The sequence below is a fragment of the Triticum urartu genome, chromosome 3A (genome assembly GCF_056163025.1).
Source record: "Triticum urartu cultivar PI428250 chromosome 3A, HENAU_Tu73, whole genome shotgun sequence".
Taxonomy (NCBI): Eukaryota; Viridiplantae; Streptophyta; class Magnoliopsida; order Poales; family Poaceae; genus Triticum; species Triticum urartu.
Genome location: NC_141875.1, coordinates 153,558,284 through 153,578,410, shown reverse-complemented (window position 1 = coordinate 153,578,410; position 20,127 = coordinate 153,558,284). Strand labels below are relative to the sequence as shown.

The following is a 20,127-nucleotide window of genomic DNA, read 5'->3' as shown; positions in this document are numbered from 1 at the left end:
GCAAAAACCTGTTGACACCAACCATCCCATCCTCAAAGCGAACAGCATGAAACGAACATCCCACGAAACCAGAAAGCCAAGTACGGGACACCACCACCAAAAGGAACCACCGAACATCTCAGCGGGCATCAAACCCCAGTGAGATCACAAACTTCTAAGTCTACTGGGCAGAACAACTTCAAGCACCATTTCCCAGCATGAGCCTCCCCCTGGTAGCAGAACGATCCGCCAACGAAGCAGCCGCGCACACCATCTTCTGCACTCCAGCCTGGACGTTTTCCTTGTCGATCCCTTTCAGCAGACCTGACCAATACATCAAAAAGGAGCATGCAGTGAAAACAGCCTCCAACGGGGAGCGAATGATACATTTGTCAAACGTTGCCCTGTTACGAGTGCACCAAATGCCCCAACAGACAGCAGCAACAATAGTCATGTAATGCTTTTTACCACCAGGAAGATATTTATAGAGCCATGCCCAACTTTGCCAAATGGTTTTAGGAGTGCAGGATGCTCCCAGGGCTGACCCAATCGCCCCCCAAACAGACCGAGCAAACACACACCCAAAGAAAAGATGATCCGCAGATTCAATATCATGGCAAAATGAACATGTTGGGTTCCCGGGCCAGTTCCTTTTCCGCAAGTTGTCCCTAGTAGGGATGGCATTCTGAAACAGCTGCCAGAGGAAGATTTTAATTTTCAAAGGAATCCTAGCTTTCCAGATCAACTTGTAGTCAGGTCCTGACAAATCTTTTTCTAACCACTCATAAACAGATTTCATGGTAAAAACCCCCTGACCCATGGACTTCACCTGACCCATGGACTTCTAGTAATTTGTGTAAAAGCCACATCTTATTTGCTTGAGAAACGAAAGAGGATTTGGGGGTTGTTGGTTATATAGCCATCTATTTGGTTCGTAGGCATGAAAATATAGGAGAGATACTCGGGTCTAACTCCCAACATTTTGATGAGAAACATGGCGGGAAGAGCGTTTCTGATCTTGATGATAAGTTATGTTATCATGATCTGCCACCTGAACCTCTCTCACCATACTAATCTAGGGACTGGGATTAACAGCAAACTCCATGCTACATGCCCAATCTACACAGAGGTGAGGTTTCGTCTGAAAATTTGCACTGATCATGCTATATTGCATACAAAAGAAACATGGTTAAACGAGAAGGGATTGAATCATCGACGTAGTGTGCCTCTTTAGAAAGGATCTATAATCGGGTGATGGTATCTATCCTTACGTGTGTATTATCCAAAAACCATTGGCGGCAACAGAGAGAACAGAGTTCGGCTAGTCTCCATGATATCGAGGCAAGTAGATCTGTATATGGGATGATAGGAGTGCCTGCAACTTGAGGAACAGAAATGTTTGGGTTTGGCATTGCACGTTTCAACTTTCGACTAGAACCTATGCTAGTATTTGATTTACTACCAACTTTAACCTGAACAGCACTTGTAGCTTTTCAGCAAACATGCGAGAGTTGGAGCTTTACCTCCTGCCTGCATTGTCTGGGGATTGTTTCTTAATGCTCCAAGTCCCAGGAAATAATTGAAAGAAGGCTCATGATTGGGTGCTTAAGAAAAAGACCTTTGCTGGTCAGAGAAAATGATTCCACCTGCAGCCCGGGTTTTCCGCCGTCCGTGCGAAAGCATTCGGCCCCTCGAATGGAGAGAACCAACTGCGGAATCCTTTCTAGATAAAGCCCCTGTTATGCGTCCAAGTTGAAGATTCAAACCAGTGTTTATTGTGACTATGCTAACATATACAGTAATTAGAACAAGTAATGGTCAGATTTCAGTACTGAATAACATGGCTTAACTAGAAACAAGAACAACAACGGGCTTCCAGCACGCATGCGCGCCCACAACATCAAACAAGAACATATGCACTCATGCAGGAATCAACAAAATTACGCTAGTTTCGTAGCTTATCACGTTATGTCTGGTTTATGTGTACTCTAGCAAATAATGCTTGCATGAACCCCAAAGTATAATTAACCAGAAATAACTTTGAAAACACAACGAAAGGATGAAAAATTACGGAAAAAGGATGGCGCAGAACGTCTTGTGACAAGCGATAGGGTTGCTCGGCTATGATGCGATCCACTACGGAATGCTGTGCTTTGCGTTCCATCATTGCCTAATCTGGCCGTGCAGGGACAGACTAATTGTTCTCGCCCAAGCTAAAGCCTCTTCAAAGCTCCAAACAAACAACATCTTTTTTGTTTTTTGCAACATCTTTTATTTCATGGTGATCAACAAATTATGACGCCAAGTCCAGTCCATTCAGTGCTCTGTGACATGGAGTGACGTAAGACAAAAACCTGTCATGCAGACACTTTGCCATCGAGTTGGTACTGAAACAAAACAATGCAACACGAAATGTTACCACGTACCGAGTTAACATGAGCAAGATACATGCTGTTCTGGTATGATAACACGTGCGCACGCTAAGTGAGACCTCTACACTTGATTATGTGGCGGTGAATCGGTGATGCATACACCTGACAAAAAGTGTGTGTTCCTCTTCCTCTTCTTCTTTTCCGCAGAATAAAAATGGAAGATTCCATAAAGCAGATGTTGCATCATTGCCGTTCGTGTAACAAAGCATACAAGTGCTGGCAGTGGAGGCAGCACTTGGCTGGACAAAACGCTCAACTTTGGTGAACCACATAAGAGATTTTGGTTTAATTATTCTGCATTTCCCCCGCTTTATAAAGCTAGCCAAAAATTCTGCAGCATTGCCAACAAGTATTCTTTAACATATTTCACATAGGTAGGATATTAAAATGGAAATCCCAGGCAAAAACACTATTAAAAAAATCTACATATTTATCGGAAACTATTGCAGACAGATCAAGGCCAAGTAAACTAAAGGATGATATGCTAATAAGAAGTTATTTAATTACAGAACTTGCCATATAAAATAAATGCTTATTTACAACAGAGAGGCGCCATTATTTTAACAAAAAAGGAAAATAGACCCACTAGAACTCTATAATGTAGCATCTCAAGTTTTTAATCGACAAACATTCAAAGATAGTTGAATTATATATCTACGAGCAACCCAACATGTGATTACTAAAGTAAATATGTGACGTAAAAACCTCAGTAATTAATAACCTACTGAAAACCCTCTGCCAATCTCCATGCAGAAACAATTAACTTGAGATTAGCCTACTGCACTAGTACTATGTTCTCAGGCATCTTCAATACCCAATGCTGAAAATATTTCAGATCATGATGCAAATTTCATGAATAACCTTATCACCACATGTATATTGGATAGCTATCAGATGCTGAATGAGCCGACAACATCACTATTGCTCAATGTCCATGCCATTTATCTAACCATATGAACTATTTACACCCGACATCATCACTATTGCATAATATCCATGCCATTTATCTGACATATGAACTATTTACATGTCCTCCGCGACTGTGAGAACAAAATGTCTGAAGCAACAGTCACAGAAAATGCTGGAGCATCCAACAACAGCAGTGATCAAACCTTGCATAATCAATCGGATCTGTAGCCATCCTTGTAACATGCATTAGGCATCAGGATGTTTGAATTGATTTTGTGATTCTTGAATCTGACCACTCTAAAAGAAATGGAGTCTAGTTGAGCATTTCCACATTTCTAGCTCCACAAGAGAGGCGACCTGTATAGCAACAGAAATTCATTAGAACTACCACGGTTAACTGAACAAGAGTATAGTCCCAAGAGTTGTACTCTCTGCTGGAAAAGGCAGTGCCTAGGAGGCGCTTAGGCACGCCTAGGCACTAGGCAATGGCCAAACGCTTCGCTTCAGGCATAAGCTGAAGTCTAGGCAGAGCAAGTAAGAAATTCTCTACCCAAGCAAGAAATCATGCCATATTGCACTGATATGCCAAAAGGGTCATATTCCAATCGTGGTAGCTCGTAGTTAACATACTTATATGCCCTAAATTAATAAAATACATATATAATAACCACATATACACCCTGATAGTAAAAGTTATATAACCGCCTAGGCTGCGCCTAGGGCGCTTAAGCACCGCCTAGGCACTAGGCGAAGGCTAACCGCCTCGCTTACGCCTACCGTTTTTTCCAACCTTGCTTGTACTACAAGGTTAGGGCTACTGTTGGAAGTTTACCTATCACCTTGCTGGGGCATTGTGCGGAAGTGTCGGAAAACAAGCGCTAGGAGAGCCAGTATTGCTGTCAAAACCCTGATTTTGATGAAAAGCGTCGATACGCACTACATGTCTTGAATTCCCATCATTCTTCGGGTTTTCATTTCTGGCACTGGCAGCCATATTTTGCCTCTGATTAGATCAACCATGTCATAAGTAACTGCTTAAGCAATAAAATATATACACCACATGCTATGAAATATATGATGCTCGCATCATTTTGATGCGTTCTTAATTCAAAATAGCATGCATGTTAGCCTGTTCGAGAGTATATACACACCCTGATCCTTTCGTCAATAATGTCAAGGAATAACCTGTAACAGAAGCACAACTACTCACATATACCAGAACTAGTAAATTTTATGTGGTGCTGCTCATATGGTAAAATTAACTAAATGTACCATTATTTACTGGATTTACATTGGAAAGATGGGTTCTCATTATGAACTGTATGAAACAATTGCATTTGGCCACATTCCAGTAAACATGAAACCTTTAGCAAAGTAAATTTCTACTTAGAAATTCTCTGAGAACACCAGTAAGTTCTACACAAGCATGCAGCACACTTGAGCATCTGTAGACTGAAACCAAAAACAGTGGAGTACAATAATTAAAGTAATGTAGAAAATGTAGTGGTAAGAAACTGAATATACTCTGAGTCAATAAGTGGAGATTGTTATCTTCAATTAATAAAACTAGTCATAAACAAACTGATCAGTAACTGTCAGTAACTCAGTATGATGCATGGTAGGGTAAGGATCTCTCTGTTTCCAATTTCACCTGTAACTGTGCAGCTGACCCGGTCATATGGCTTGACTCCATCTGTTCATGGGCTTCATTTGGATGGACATCCCCATTTACACCTGTTAGTCATAAGTTCAGATAAGAGATCAATATTGTAGTCAATTTTATCAGAACATGTGTCATGTGGCAGAATCTCTAGTCTGATCTACTAACAGCAAAATGCAGCTATAAACTGAAGCAAGAACTGTACGTTAGTACTTAAGAAAAGTGACACGTTAAGCAACCATGCCATGTCCACTGCTTTCAAAGTCAAAATCCTTATATCTAATCACTGTGGCCCATTTACAATATAATAACATCAAGTGATAGCATGCTACAAAACCCTACACAAGATAGATGATTCTCATTGATTGGTGTTAAGAGTATTGCTCATGTTTATACCATTTATATTTATATATACAGTTTAGACCCATAGCAAGCCCATAAGGCCAGTGTACCCTAGGGTGTATCCCTCTATTTGCAATACAGGAAAGTCGATTTGGGCATTTCCTCTATTCAGAGGACGTAATATCAGCACTGCAGCCCCCAAATCCTTCCTTTCAAGCTCATGGCCATCCTGACTGTGTCTTTCTTTACCAATCTGCTGCTGCTGCTCCCTCATGAATCTGCTGCTGCTGCTGCCCCTCACCAATCTGTTGCCACTGTTGTTTGTCTAGCTCCCAGTGTTGCTATTTGGCGGAGCCGAGTTGCTAGTGGAGATAAATTGGGTTGATTGCTTGTCTGCTTGTGCTAGTTGTTGCCGACAGCTAGTTGTTTAACTGTGGAAAGAGTTTAGCTAGGTCCTTGGTGCATTTTGTTGCAGCTATCATAGCAAAAGAGATGCCTCCAACTACAGAGAACGTGCATTCTCGGTCAATGAGACTGGAAAGAGTTGTAAGGGTTGTCGATCTCAGTGACCACCATTTGACCAAGGAAGATGAAGCCACAAAAAGGCAAAATGATGATGCTAAGGTCATTGGTGCTTTGATTCTCAATGGTATCCTTCACTTAGGATGAGTCTTAACTCTTAAGTATCACTAGCAAAGGTGATATGGAAGCATTTTGAGAAGCAATAGATTCACCCAAATGGAGCCCTTCACTTTTCTTACTGCAAAGTTTGCACAATCTTCGCAAAGAGGGCATGTCCATAGAGGATTACTGTGGAGCTTTCACTCGCATCTCTAGCCAGCTTATCTTGATGACTTCAATGAGTTGTACTGGATGTGATCTTGTATGGCCGAGAACAAGCATTAGCATCGAACATTTATGTTTCAGTCTGCGATGGACCTCAAGGAGGAGTTTGAGATTAGTCGCACCCAGTTGCTTGGTCGTCCCACTCTTCCCACCATGGATAAGGTACTTTCTAATCTCATTGACACGTCTCCGCTCTCTAGCCACACATACTGCTTCCGGTGACTTATATGTATACCTTAGGCCCCCAGTATAGCAAGCCCATGCATCCTAGGGTATATACCTCTCTTTGCAACAGGGAAGTTTTGGGCATTTCTTTTCTATTTAGCTAACAATGCTAGCCCTCAAGTTACACGATAATCTAAATGAATACTCTTATTTATATGTTTATGAAAAGGTGCAAAAGCTAAGTTACCCGCTCGTTTGTCAAGATGTGCTGGGATTGCTCGAGCAATAGTTGCCCCAGGAACATGCTACAAAAAGTAAGCGAGTTTGTCAGGTAGACACTAAAGTTGCACCATGCCGAAATATAGTAGATAAAAAATTACTCTGAACCACTGACCGTTCTGTAATAGGCTCCAATGAGATTAAATATTCATAAACTAAATCTATTTATGTAGGAAAATGAGATTCCATTTGAACATGATACGTATTATAATTTCATTTTGAAAAGCATTTGTCCCATAAACAGTATCATTGCTTAGGAATAATCATAGCATATGGCAAAGAGAACCAGAGGATGAGGAGGGGAGTTCTGGTGCAAGATCAAATCGCATCAAGGAATCCAAAACTAATGAATGGTAGATTAAATGCAAACTGAAACTTACTGTAAAAGTACTTGCAATAAAACTTAAATATTTTAACCCCTGATGAAGTACCTGGGTCTTTTGGCCTTGTTTATATTTCAAAACAGTCCAGTCAAAGACATAATCAAAATCATAACCTGTTGCAAGATGAGCAGAACATTGGGTGAAATATGCAAGTAAAAACTCAGATAGGATCTGTTGAACCAATGTACTCCTCTGTTCCAAATTACATGACATTTTTATTTGCACAATATCTAATATGCAGTTTTGACCATTACCTTTTGTGAATACCTAAAAGATAAACAATTTTTCATGACAAAGCTAACAGTACCATTTGCACCTAATCAATCTATAGCTTTTTTATTAATTGGTTTTGAAATATAGAGAAGTTTGACTGCAAGCTTTCTAAAATGCCATCTATTTCCAAATTGAGGTAGGACCTTTTAACAGTGCTATTACAGAGGTATACACTATATACTCCCTCTGTTCCATAATATAGTGCATATAGATTTTTTTAAGTCAAACTTCATAAAATTTGACCAAGTTTATAAGGAAAAATATCTATATTTACAATATCATTTAAATATAATATGAAAATATGTCTCACGATGCATCTAATAGTATGTATTTGGTATTGCAGATGTAGATCCTTTTCTCTAAAAATTTAGTCAAAGTTTACAAAATTTGACTTTGAAAAAAATCTATACACTATATTACGGCGGAGGAAGTACTGTGTAGTACTACTAAATGAAGGAATACCTTGGCGGTCGAATAAGTCTCGAAAAAGGCGCTTCACGAATCCATAATCAGGCCGCTGATCAAATGTCAACGACTTGCAGTAGTGGAAGTAAGATGCAAATTCTACCGGACAGGATTTGCATAACACCTGATAAATAAATAAAATTCAGCTACAGATGTAAAAGTACAATTTCTGAAGCTTGGTTTAATATGCTTCTGAGATAAACCTCGATAGGTGTCGAAATCTTTTTCTCACATATCTTCTCATACTTCTGCTTTTTCGTTGCAGCTTTTAGTCCCTGCCAGGGGAGACTGTACACACCAATACATGGCAAAAAAATTAGAGAAATTACCGAAATGGATAATAAGACCTCAATGTTCTGATAGCTTTGATATTATACTTAAACAAAATTGAGATTGGTATCAAACCCTGTTACATTTCCCACAAAAAAAGGTACTTGGAAACATGTCACGGAAAAGGCACACAGATTCACAACAATTTGCTGGTGTAACTTGAGATATAATGGATTTTCGTTAACCAGCTGCACAAATGTCATGCGTGCATTGATATGGCATAATAGTGAAGTCTGCTTTGAAATGAGGGGTTTCATATTTACAGTTTGTTCTAGGGAAATCTTTGTAAGATGCAGCCCAAACATGCTAACAAAACAAGCAGAGATATAAGATCCCATGCTACAAGGCCTATTTTGAGCTGAGCAACATCAGTTCATACCTACAGGCTACAGCTAGACTGCTAGAGTATCTAAAAGTGTGAAGAAAGTCGTAGTTTCTCAAAAGTAGGTTCTTGAAACTGCTTGTTTTAGATATGATGTCTATTTACATATCTTATAAAAAGTTGACTTGCACTCCTTGATGTGTTTTCAAGCACACTGCATCCCAGATGCTGTGCTCATAAGCAACATAGTAGTTCCACAGAACAGCAGTATAAGCCTACCTTCCTCGGAGAAAATATAGGAGAACATAGCCAAGAGATTCCAAATCATCCCGTCGACTTTGCTCTGCCAGTAAATAAAAAAATGTTTAAAATCAAATCTAAATGATGATTTGACAAGTAACCAACTGATCATGACTTACCAATTCCAAGGTGAGTGTTGCTACTTGCATAACGTGCAGTGCCAGTTAAGTTCTTATGTTCCCTACAGTAAAGCAGCAGTTCGATATTAAATGGCTGATCAAAGATCATGAACAAGTTGCATTTATATATATGCCGATTGCAAGGTACACAGGCATTCTTTATAAGTACAAGAGAACAAAGCTGAAAACCCGTATAATTGGGCAATAAAATTAACAAAAAAGGGAAAATCTGGCATTATATAATTTATATTGTTGTTTTCATATAGAGGCCATCACACTATGATGCAGAGTGGTCTGTAAACAATCAAGATATTATGATAGCAAAAGGCTATTGTTGATGGAACCTAGAAGACTAACTTAGTAAAATATTGTGATGGGAACATTCCCACATAGTAAAGAGCAAAGTAGCAGTGGTCAAGTACCACATGGGAGACACCAATTGAAATTACAGACATAGGTCATAAGGTGGAGGCCATGATGTGTCACAGGTCCAATTCAGTGCACTACCGCTGTAACTATAATTTCCATATGGCACAAAAAAGGTAAAGTGGGGGCAACGGAAATGACAACAGATAACAAGTATTGGGTCAGCTAACTGCTTAAATCAATTCTGAGCAAGCAGAATTACATTTAGTTTGACACTAGTAAAAAAGTCAACCTATGGTACCATCTTCTACCAAAAAACGCATCTTCAGAAATATATGTACCTGTAAGGAATATGTCGATTCGTAGTAGAATCCCGGTATCTTTTTGCAAGCCCAAAATCAATTACATAGACCTGATAAGCACAAGCAGAAATATCATTGATGAGATTGTTCAGCGCATTAACAACTTAACATGGAGCTTTAGTGCACCACAACAAGTACCTGATTTGCCTTCCGGCCGAGACCCATTAGAAAATTGTCAGGTTTTATGTCTCTATGCAAGTATCCTTTGGAATGCATAAATTCTATCCTTGTAAGCTGTTAGGATTATATAGAAAAGAGAAAAGCTGGCATTACTTAATCAGAGATGGAACTCAATGCATGCATGCAAAAATTATATCAATATTTAATGGGGGCAACGAAAACTTCAGCCAACTGTATTCCACATGCGGCTACTTAACTACATCTAGATTAACTGCACATTATTTCGAACTATGCAAATAAATATGAAGCATATAGAAGCAACATATACAAGAAAATATCTGCTAGTGCATAGTGGAACCCTCTATAGAAGTCCTGGCAGTAATTATTTCAATTGCTGCCTATTCTCTATTATTAAGTAGTGGTAATGTGGTATTGAAAAGAGCAACACAATAATGGAACTCTCCAAGGAAATCCTCAAGAATAGACATTCAGTGTTTGGTTACCATCAGATATATTTCTTTTTTCCTGTGAGTTCCACAAGAATTCAAATTGCTGAACAAACGTTGACACTTTCCAAATGGCTTTCAGTGTTCGGCATAAGGTAATGAAATAAAGTGAAATAAACGGTTACTAATTACCATTTGGTCTGCAAGCATTAGGACAGTCTTCAAGGTGAATTTTCTGCCGCAGTAGACAAACAAATCCTCTAAGCTCGGCCCCAACAGATCAATGATAAGAACATTTTCCTCCCCATCTACACCACACCATTTAACATTCGCAATGCCACCTGGAAGCCAAAACATTCCCTGTCAACTCCGGATCTTATCCAAATAAACCCACCAACCATGGAACTAAGGAGAATTGGATGACAGGGCATACATACTTCCTCCTTGCAGGGCGTTGTAGATCTTTGCCTCATAAAACAGCTGGGGGTGCTTTGAGCTGCTACTTTCCTGCCAGTGAGGTTACCAAAATAAGGATTCGGAGATGGTGTGTGCAAGAAAAAGGGGTTTCACTAGGCAAGTAGGCAGTGCATATAACAATAACACTCAAACTTTCCTTTCCCACTGGTATGCTTGCTCTCACAAGGCAAGCCATGAAGTGGGATGGGGGGAAAGCAGGGGCACCAACTGAGCTTTGACAATAACAATCAAACTTTCCGCTCCCACTCGTATGCTTGGTCTCACAACTTTTTCCTGCAAGGCTACAAATACAATTCCTCTACGCCAAGCGTCATTATGACCAACCACCACCTGTACCGATCATCACCCAAGATGCTAAGAGGGAGCATTCTAGAAAGGAAAGGGGAAAGCAGGCCAAGTAGCCATACAATTAAATAAAAGGCGTGTGCTTCGACCTTTCTGACTACATGATTACCAGCATTTTCTAATCCCATTATGATCAGCCCAAAACAAGCAAGAGCGACGACTAACAGACAAATTCGGGACAGCAATCGAATAATGCATCCGCGCGAGGGGAAGCAAGCAAACCAATCCAGCATTCCACCTATATATCCGCTTAACTCAACAGCAATCCAATCAGGCAATCACCCACCTCTCCACTTGAGCCAACTACTCAACAGCAACCCAATCGAAAATTGAAGTATGAAACAGGGCAGAACAGGGCAGGGCTGAGAGGAAACAGGGGATACAGGACTCACAATCTTCACCGCGACGATCTCGTAGGTGTCCATATCCGTGGCTGCAGCAGCAGCAACAGCGACAGCATCAGACGGCTATGGATAGAGTCGAAGAGGAAAAAAAAACTGAACAAACGCGGGCGGCGGCGGCGGGGAATCGAACGATCGCTCACCGAGGTAGATGACCCCGAAGGAGCCGGAGCCGATCTTCCGGCCGAGCTTGAACTTGCGGCCGACGATGCGGTCCATGCCGCCAGTCCTGAACACTTCTTCCCCCGCCCGATTCCAGAGGAGGGGACGGCGGGCGGCGTCGTGTGGTGGGGGCTTCGGGTTTGCCTGGCGTGGAGCGGGGGCAGAAGAGAAACGCGCGGTGAGACGTGCGAACTAAGAAGAGAAGAGACGGTGGTGGGGTTCACTGGCGCTGCGTCGGTCGCTTGCTTTATTTCGGCCGCGGGGTCGAGTCGGGTCGGCCGAGAGAGAAGAGAAGGGAAGGGAGACGGGCCGGCGTAGGGCCGCGGCGGAAAGGGGCGGTCGTAATAGCCGTGTGGGTTAGGTGACGTGACGGCGGCTTAATCTTATCCCCTGTGGGGTGGCGCTTCTCACGCGGGATGTGCCACGTTTTCGACAATCGGTCTCTGGCTCGCGGCGTCGGTGTTGCGCGTGCTTGCGTTCCACGTCATAATTTTCCATACACATTACTTTGAGTAGTCATAGATTTTGTTTCCATCTTATAATTTGTCTTTACAATAGCGCCTCTGTTCTGTATAAATCTATCTATAGTTAACAAACTACATCAAGAATCCTGAAAAAGGAATAGGTATGTGATACACGGTAAGTAAACTGACACCCAAAAATTCTATAAAAATTATATCTATAAGTTTTGGAATATTTAATAATTTTTATAAGTTTTGGGATATTTAATAATTTTTTTAGAAAAAGAAGCATCCAGACGGTGCCGGGGGGGGGGGGGGGCACACGGGCTAGGGTGCGACCTACCCCCTAGTCGCGCCACCTGTCCGTGTGGGGGACACGTGCACCTTCCTGACTCCGACTTTCGCACGTAAGCTTGTCCTGCACGGTAAAAATTCCTATAAATTCCTGAGATATTCTGATCTACGTAAAGATTTCCTCTTGTTTTCATTTCGAGCTATTTTCTATCAGTGTTTTGAGGACAAGTTCGCCATGTCTTCTTCCTCCTACACCGTTGATGATGATGCTTAGCGGTTGAAGGGGGAAATTGAGAGAGAGCTTATGGAACATGTTGTGATGGAGGAGGAATCAGTGAACTCCATAGAAGCTCAGGCACCAGAATCTTTACGGGAAATCCTAGCTAGCATCTCGACTACCCCAGTTTCATCCAGGACCCCGGAGACAACAAGAATTCACTTGGGCTTCAAGGTATTAGAGGGATCCATTTCAAAGAAGCCCTCGACCAGGTTACATAGGAATCCTTTTCATAATTTGGTTAACAATTATGGAGTTGAGAATAATTCCCAATTGTGTATACCCTCCAACTGAGACATCTCCCATCCAAGCGAAAGTGATGCATGAAGGAAAAGCTATGGGGACCAGAAAACAAGGATATCATGCGTGAGGTGAAGAATAATGCTACACAATGACTGCTTCATAAGATCCAATACCTGAAGGAGATCCTTTTGGATTTCCTCAAATAGAATAAGTGAGCTCCTTCACCACCAGCATTAGCAAAGAAGGAGACTTGAGTACTTGGGTATGGGCACCCCCCTTGGCTTGCTCCAAACTTGGCAGAGGTGCTCCGGTATCGTATCATCACCTCTATCATCATTATTATCTATTAGTTCGATCCTTAGTTAAATCGTGGTTTAGAAAAAAAGTTATAATATGAAATAGTTCATAATATGTGTTATCGTTCCTTCGTGTTTTCGTCGTGTCCGTTGGTGAGAGTATCTATAATAAAGAATAGTATGAGATTTTTTTTGTTTTTTCATTATTGTGTATCTTAGCATTGCAAATCATTTCATATGTGTATCTCATGGGAAGTAGTGGCTTCACATTGGGTGTGGGAAGTAAAATCTATTGGAATTTAACAAGCACAATATTTCTCATTTGAACAATTCATGGAAGATTAGTACAAGGAAGAGAGACTTCACATGAAAAGATACTATCTTGGACATCTTTTATGATTGTGAACCCTCATTGAATATTTTCACACTTGATCAAATAGTTGATATTGGACAAGGAAGACAAGATAATGAGTTATGTTCATGTATATTTGCATAAAAGTTATATTGTCATGGATCCTCTAACATTTGGTGTTTGTTTATAATCTTTTCTAGCCAAATACTTTCGCACTAAGTAGAGATACTACTTTTTCATCCAAAAACCATAAACCCACTTTCTTCCCTGAGAGTCCACTATAACTTTCTATGGATCGAATAAGATCCTTCATGTAAGTTGTCACCGGTGCATGCATTAAAAATTGCCCCAAATATGTATATCTTTTATTGGATGGTAAGTAAGATTCGTACGAACTTGTGGTAGTGGAGTAATAAAAACGACAGACTGCTCAATAAGTGCCACTATCGCAATGGGCAATATTAAAGTGATGTCCCTTTTCATTAAAAACTCTAAAAACTTAGACATCTAACTTGAAAGCGCAAGAAAATCTCTCCCTCCCTCTGCGAAGGGCCTATCTTTTACTTTTTCTGTTAACTTTGTTTTTATGTCCAGTCTATTTCTTCTTATTCCAACCTCAAATATGTTGTGAAACGTAGTAGAAAAAATCACCCAACAAGATTCATATAGGGTTTGGGTCAACGATCGTTACCGACTCCGGAGTGCAGCGGAAGTAGATGAGTCGGTATAAATTGTACTTGGAGTCCCTCGAACCATTGATGACGATCCCGCAAATCGCCCTCAAATGATCCCTAGAATGGGAGACCGAAAGCACGGCCTCTCTACTTGGTTGCAAGCGTACAGTCTTCACGATCGGGCAGCGCTTCGCCGTCCAGAGCCGGAGAATTAAAGGGAGGAGATTAGAACCACACTGGGCTTCTAATTATGAGGATTAGAGGAACTAGGTCTAGCTCTAAATTGTCAACTAGGACCAAGTACAACTAGAACTAGATGAACTAGAGGAGGCTCCAAAACTTGTGTACTCAAAAGTGGCAAAACCCTCTAATATATATGGGTTGGAGGGGAGAGGGAGGGGCACCACAAGGAGGGAAAGGATTCCCCTCCTTGGTCGTCCAATGGGAGGGGAGTCCCCCTCCGATTCGGCCTCCCCTCCCTTCCCAAGTGGGAAAAGGGGGCGTCACCTCCACTTGGGCCCAAGTAGCTTTCCACCATTTGGCCTTTTAAGACCCACTGATATTAAATTAAATATAAAAGCCTCCTAAAGATTACTAGAGCCTTTTATTATTAATTTAACATCTCTAGAAACATATTCCCCCTATATATTATTTATCGCTAATACCTGATACGTCTCCAACGTATCTATAGTTTTTGATTGTTCTATGTTGTTGTATTATCATTCTTGGATGTTTCACAATCATTTTATAGCAACTTTATATCATTTTTTGGGACTAACCTATTGACATAGTGCTCATTGCTAGTTGTTGTTTTTTGCTTATTTTTTACTTTGCATAATATCAATACCAAACGGAGTCCAAACGCAACGGATTTTTTTGGATCAGAAGACACCTTGGGGGCCAAGAAAGCACCAAGAAGATCCCCGTGGGGACCACAAGACACTGATACGTCTCCAATGTATCTATAATTTTTTATTGTTCCATGCTATTATATTATCTGTTTTGGATGTTTAATGGGCTTTAATATGCACTTTTATATTATTTTTGTGACTAACCTATTAACCGGAGGCCCAGTGCCAGTTGTTATTTTTTTGCCTATTTTAGTGTTTCGCAGAAAAGGAATATCAAACGGAATCCAAACGGAACGAAACCTTCGCCAGGATTTTTTTTGGAACAAATGCAATTCAGGAGACTTGAAGTGAAGGTCAAGGAACCAACGAGGCGGCCACGCAGTAGGGCGGCGCACCCAGGGGGCAGGCGCACCCCCCACCCTCGTGGGCCCCTCGTAGCTCCACCGACCTACTTTATTCGCCTATATATACTCTTATACCCTGAAAACATCCAGGGGAGCCACGAAACCCCTTTTCCACCGCGACAACCTTCTGTACCCGTGAGATCCCATCTGGGGACCTTTTCCGGCGATCTTCCGGAGGGGATTCGATCACGGAGGGCTTCTACATCAACACCATAGCCTCTCCGATGATGTCTGAGTAGTTTACCACAGACCTTCGGGTCCATAGTTATTAGCTAGATGGCTTCTTCTCTCTCTTTGGTTCTCAATACAAAGTTCTCCTCGATGTTCTTGGAGATCTATTCGATGTAATTCTTTCTGCGGTGTGTTTGTCGAGATCCGATGAATTATGAGTTTATGATTAAGATTATCTATGAACAATATTTGATTCTTCCCTGAATTCTTATATGCATGATTTGATATCTCTGCAAGTCTCTTTGAATTATCAGTTTGGTTTGGCCTACTAGATTGATCTTTCTTGCAATGGGAGAAGTGCTTAGCTTTGGGTTCAATCTTGCGGTGCTCGATCCCAGTGACAGAAAGGGAACCGAGGCACATATTGTATTGTTGCCATCGAGGATAAAAAGATGGGGTTTATATCATATTGCTTGAGTTTATCCCTCTACATCATGTCATCTTGCCTAATGCGTTACTCTGTTCTTATGAACTTAATACTCTAGATGCATGTTGGATAGCGGTCGATGTGTGGAGTAATAGTAGTAGATGCAGAATCGTTTCAGTCTACTTGACACGGACGTGATGCCTATATTCATGATCATGCCTAGATATCATCATAACTATGCGCTTTTCTATCAATTGCTCGGCAGTAATTTGTTCACCCACCGTAATATATACTATCTTGAGAGAAGACACTAGTGAAACATATGGCCCTGGGTCTACTTTACATTATATAAGTTTCCGATCTACATTTCTAGTTTACTATTTATTTTGCAATCTTTATTTTCCAATCTATACAACAAAAATACCAAAAATAGTTATCTTATTATCTTTATCAGATATCACTTTTGCAAGTGGCCGTGAAGGGACTGACAACCCCTTTATCGCATTGGTTGCAAGGTTCTTATTTATTTGTGTAGGTACTAGGCGACTTGCGCATAGTCTCCTACTGGATTGATACCTTGGTTCTCAAAAACTGAGGGAAATACTTACGCTACTTTGCTGCATCACCCTTTCCTCTTCAAGGGAAAACCAACGCATGCTTAAGAGGTAGCAAGAAGGATTTCTGGCGCCGTTGCCGGGGAGATCTACACTCAAGCCAAGACATACCAAGTACCCATCACAAACTCCTATCCCTCGCATTACATTATTTGCCATTTTCCTCTCGTTTTCCTCTCCCCCACTTCACCCTTGCCGTTTTATTCGCCTCTTTTCCATTCGCCCTTTTTCGGTTCGCCTTCTTTCACTTGCCTCCTGTGTGATTGTGTGTTGGATTGATTGTTTGTCACGATGGCTCAAGACAATACTAAATTATGTGACTTTTCCAATACCAACAATAATGATTTTATTAGCACTCCGATTGCTCCTCTTACCGATGCTGAATATTGTGAAATCAATACTGCTTTGTTGAATCTTGTCATGAAAGATCAATTTTCTGGCCTTCCTAGTGAAGATGCCGCTACCCATCTAAACATCTTTGTTGATTTATGTGATATGCAAAAGAAGAAAGATGTGGATAATGATATTGTTAAATTGAAGCTATTTCCGTTTTCGCTTAGAGATTGTTCTAAAACTTGGTTCTCTTCTTTGCCTAAAAATAGTATTGATTTATGGAATAAGTGCAAAGATGTTTTTATCTCTAAGTATTTTCCTCCCGCTAAGATCATCTCTCTTATAAACGATATTATGAATTTTAAGCAACTTGATCATGAGCATGATGCACAAGCTTGGGAGAGGATGAAATTAATGATACGTAATTGGCCTACACATGGTTTGAATTTATGGATGATTATATAGAATTTTTATGTTGGATTGAATTTTGCTTCTAGAAATCTTTTAGATTCGGCCGCGGGAGACACTTTTATGGAAATCACTTTAGGAGAAGCTACTAACTCCTAGATAATATTATGGTTAATTATTCTCAATGGCACACCGAAAGATCTACTAGTAAAAAAGTTCATGCGATAGAAGAGATTAATGTTTTGAGTGGAAAGATGGATGAACTTATGAATTTGTTTGCTAATAAGAGTGTTTCTTCTATTCCTAATGATATTCCTTTGTCCACTTTGATTGAGAATAATAACGAATCCTTGGATGTGAATTTTGTTGGTAGGAACAACTTTGGTAATAACGCGTATAGAGGAAACTTTAATTCTCGGTCATTCCCTAGTAATTCCTCTAATAATTATGGTAATTCCTACAACAACTCTTATGGAAATTTTAATAAGATGCCCTCTGATTTTGAGATTAGTGTTAAAGAATTTATGAATTCGCAAAAGAATTTCAATGCTTTGATTGAAGAAAATTTGCTTAAGGTTGATGAGTTGGGTAGGAACATGGATAGAATTTCTCTTGATGTTGATTCTTTGAAACTTATATCTATTCCACCTAAGCATGATATCAATGAGTCTCTCAAAGCCATGAGAATTTCCATTGATGAGTGCAAAGAAAGAACCGCTAGGATGCGTGCTAAGAAAGATTGCTTTGTGAAAGCGTGTTCTTCTAGTTTTCATGATAATAATGATGAAGATCTAAAAGTGATTGGTGTGTCTCCTATTAAATGTTTGTTTGCCAATATGAATATTGTTAAAGATGGGACTGGATATGAGTCAACTTTAGTTAAAAGGCGTCCCAATGATTCGGAGTTTTTAGATCTTGATGCAAAAATTAATAAAAGTGGGATTGAAGAGGTCAAAACTTTACATAGCAATGAACCCACTATTTTGGATTTCAAGGAATTTAATTATGATAATTGCTCTTTGATAGATTGTATTTCCTTGTTGCAATCCGTGCTAAATTCTCCTCATGCTTATGATCAAAATAAAGCTTTTACCAAACACATCGTTGACGCTTTAATGCAGTCCCATAAAGAAAAGCTTGAATTAGAAGTTTCTATCCCTAGAAAACTTTATGATGAGTGGGAACCTACTATTAAAATTAAGATTAAATATTATGAATGTTATGCTTTATGTGATTTGGGTGCTAGTGTTTCCACAATTCCGAAAACTTTGTGTGATGTGCTAGGTTTCCGTGAATTTGATGATTGTTCTTTAAATTTGCATCTTGCGGATTCCACCATTAAGAAACCTATGGGAAGGATTAATGATGTTCTTATTATTGAAAATAGGAATTATGTGCCCGTAGATTTCATCGTTCTTGATATAGATTGTAATCCTACATGTCCTATTATTCTTGGTAGACCTTTCCTTAGAACGATTGGTGCAATTATTGAAATGAAAGAAGGAAATATTAGATTCCAATTTCCGTTAAGGAAATACATGGAACACTTTCTTAGAAAGAAAATTAAATTTCCTTATGAATTATTATGAGAGTCACATATGGATTGCATACCAAATATGACAATACTTAGATCTATCCTTGCTTTTATGCCTAGCTAGGGCCATTAAACGATAACGCTTGTTGGGAGGCAACCCAATTTTATTTTTGTTCCTTGTTTTTTATTCCTGTTTAGTAATAAATAAATCATCTATTCTCTGTTATGATTGTGTTTTTTATGTTTTAATTAGTGTTTGCGCCAAGTAAAGCCTTTAGGATCTTCTTGGGTGATTGTTATTTGATCTTGCTGTAAAAAACAGAAGTATGCGCTCACGAGAATAATTTTCATTTTTACCAGAGAGCGATAAAATATCAATTCAAACTGCAGTAGATCAATGTACAAATTATTTAGGATTTCCTAATTTCTCAGGATTTTTGGAGTTACAGAAGTATCCGAAACCTACAGATTGCTACAGACTGTTCTGTTTTTGACAAATTCTGTTTTTCGTGTGTTGTTTGCTTATTTTGATGAATCTATGGCTAGTATCGGGGGGTATGAACCATAGAGAAGTTGGAATACAGTAGGTGTAATACCAATATAAATAAAGAATGAGTTCATTACAGTACCTTAAGGTGGTGGTTTGTTTTCTTATACTAACAGAGCTCATGAGATTTTCTGTTGAGTTTTGTGTTGTGAAGTTTTCAAGTTTTTGGGTAAAGATTTGATAGATTTTGGAATAAGGAGTGGCAAGAGCCTAAGCTTGGGGATTCCCAAGGCACCCCAAGGTAAAATTCAAGGACAACCAAAAGCCTAAGCTTGGGGATGCCCCAGAAGGCATCCCCTCTTTCGTCTTCGTCTATCGGTAACTTTACTTGAGGCTATATTTTTAGGCCATATTTTTATTCACCACATGATATGTGTTTTGCTTGGAGTGTCTTGTATGATTTGAGTCTTTGCCCTTTAGTTTAACACAATCATCCTTGTTGTACACACCCTTTTGGAGAGACACACATGAATCAGAATTTATTAGAATACTGTATGTGCTTCACTTATATCTTTTGAGCTAGATAATTTTGCTCTAGTGCTTCACTTATATCTTTTTAGAGCACGGTGGTGGTTTTATTTTATAGAAATTATTGATCTCTCATGCTTCACTTATATTATTTTGAGAGTCTTTTATAACAGCATGGTAATTTGCTTTGGTTACGAAATTAGTACTAATATGATAGGCATCCAAGATGGGTATAATAAAAACTTCCATATAGAGTGCATTGAATACTATGAGAAGTTTGATACTTGATG

General features: G+C 39.8%; 1 protein-coding gene across 4 annotated transcripts; it reads right to left on the bottom strand.

Moving 5' to 3' along the window:
* Nucleotides 1-11: 11 nt before the first annotated feature.
* LOC125543431 (casein kinase 1-like protein 3) lies at nucleotides 12-11,795 on the bottom strand. 4 transcript variants are annotated; one of them, XR_015618448.1, is made up of 17 exons: nucleotides 11,465-11,792; nucleotides 11,313-11,353; nucleotides 10,536-10,605; nucleotides 10,291-10,439; nucleotides 9,671-9,766; nucleotides 9,512-9,582; nucleotides 8,805-8,866; nucleotides 8,665-8,728; nucleotides 7,937-8,021; nucleotides 7,731-7,857; nucleotides 7,044-7,108; nucleotides 6,581-6,638; nucleotides 4,972-5,054; nucleotides 4,153-4,323; nucleotides 3,524-3,677; nucleotides 1,503-1,715; nucleotides 12-303 (listed from the first exon to the last, which is right to left on the bottom strand). XR_015618448.1 is itself a non-coding variant. In XM_048706768.2 (15 exons), the coding sequence occupies exons 1-14, from the start codon at nucleotides 11,538-11,540 to the stop codon at nucleotides 4,156-4,158; spliced, it is 1,215 nt and encodes a 404-aa protein (XP_048562725.1). In that variant the 5' UTR covers nucleotides 11,541-11,792; the 3' UTR covers nucleotides 3,251-3,677; nucleotides 4,153-4,155. The 4 variants fall into 4 exon arrangements, 3 of the variants coding, with proteins under 3 accessions (XP_048562725.1, XP_048562726.1, XP_087402799.1); XM_048706768.2 differs by lacking the exons at nucleotides 12-303; nucleotides 1,503-1,715 and having other exon boundaries at nucleotides 3,251-3,677; XM_048706769.2 differs by lacking the exons at nucleotides 12-303; nucleotides 1,503-1,715; nucleotides 4,153-4,323 and having other exon boundaries at nucleotides 3,251-3,677; nucleotides 11,465-11,795.
* Between the last annotated feature and the right edge of the window lie 8,332 nt (nucleotides 11,796-20,127).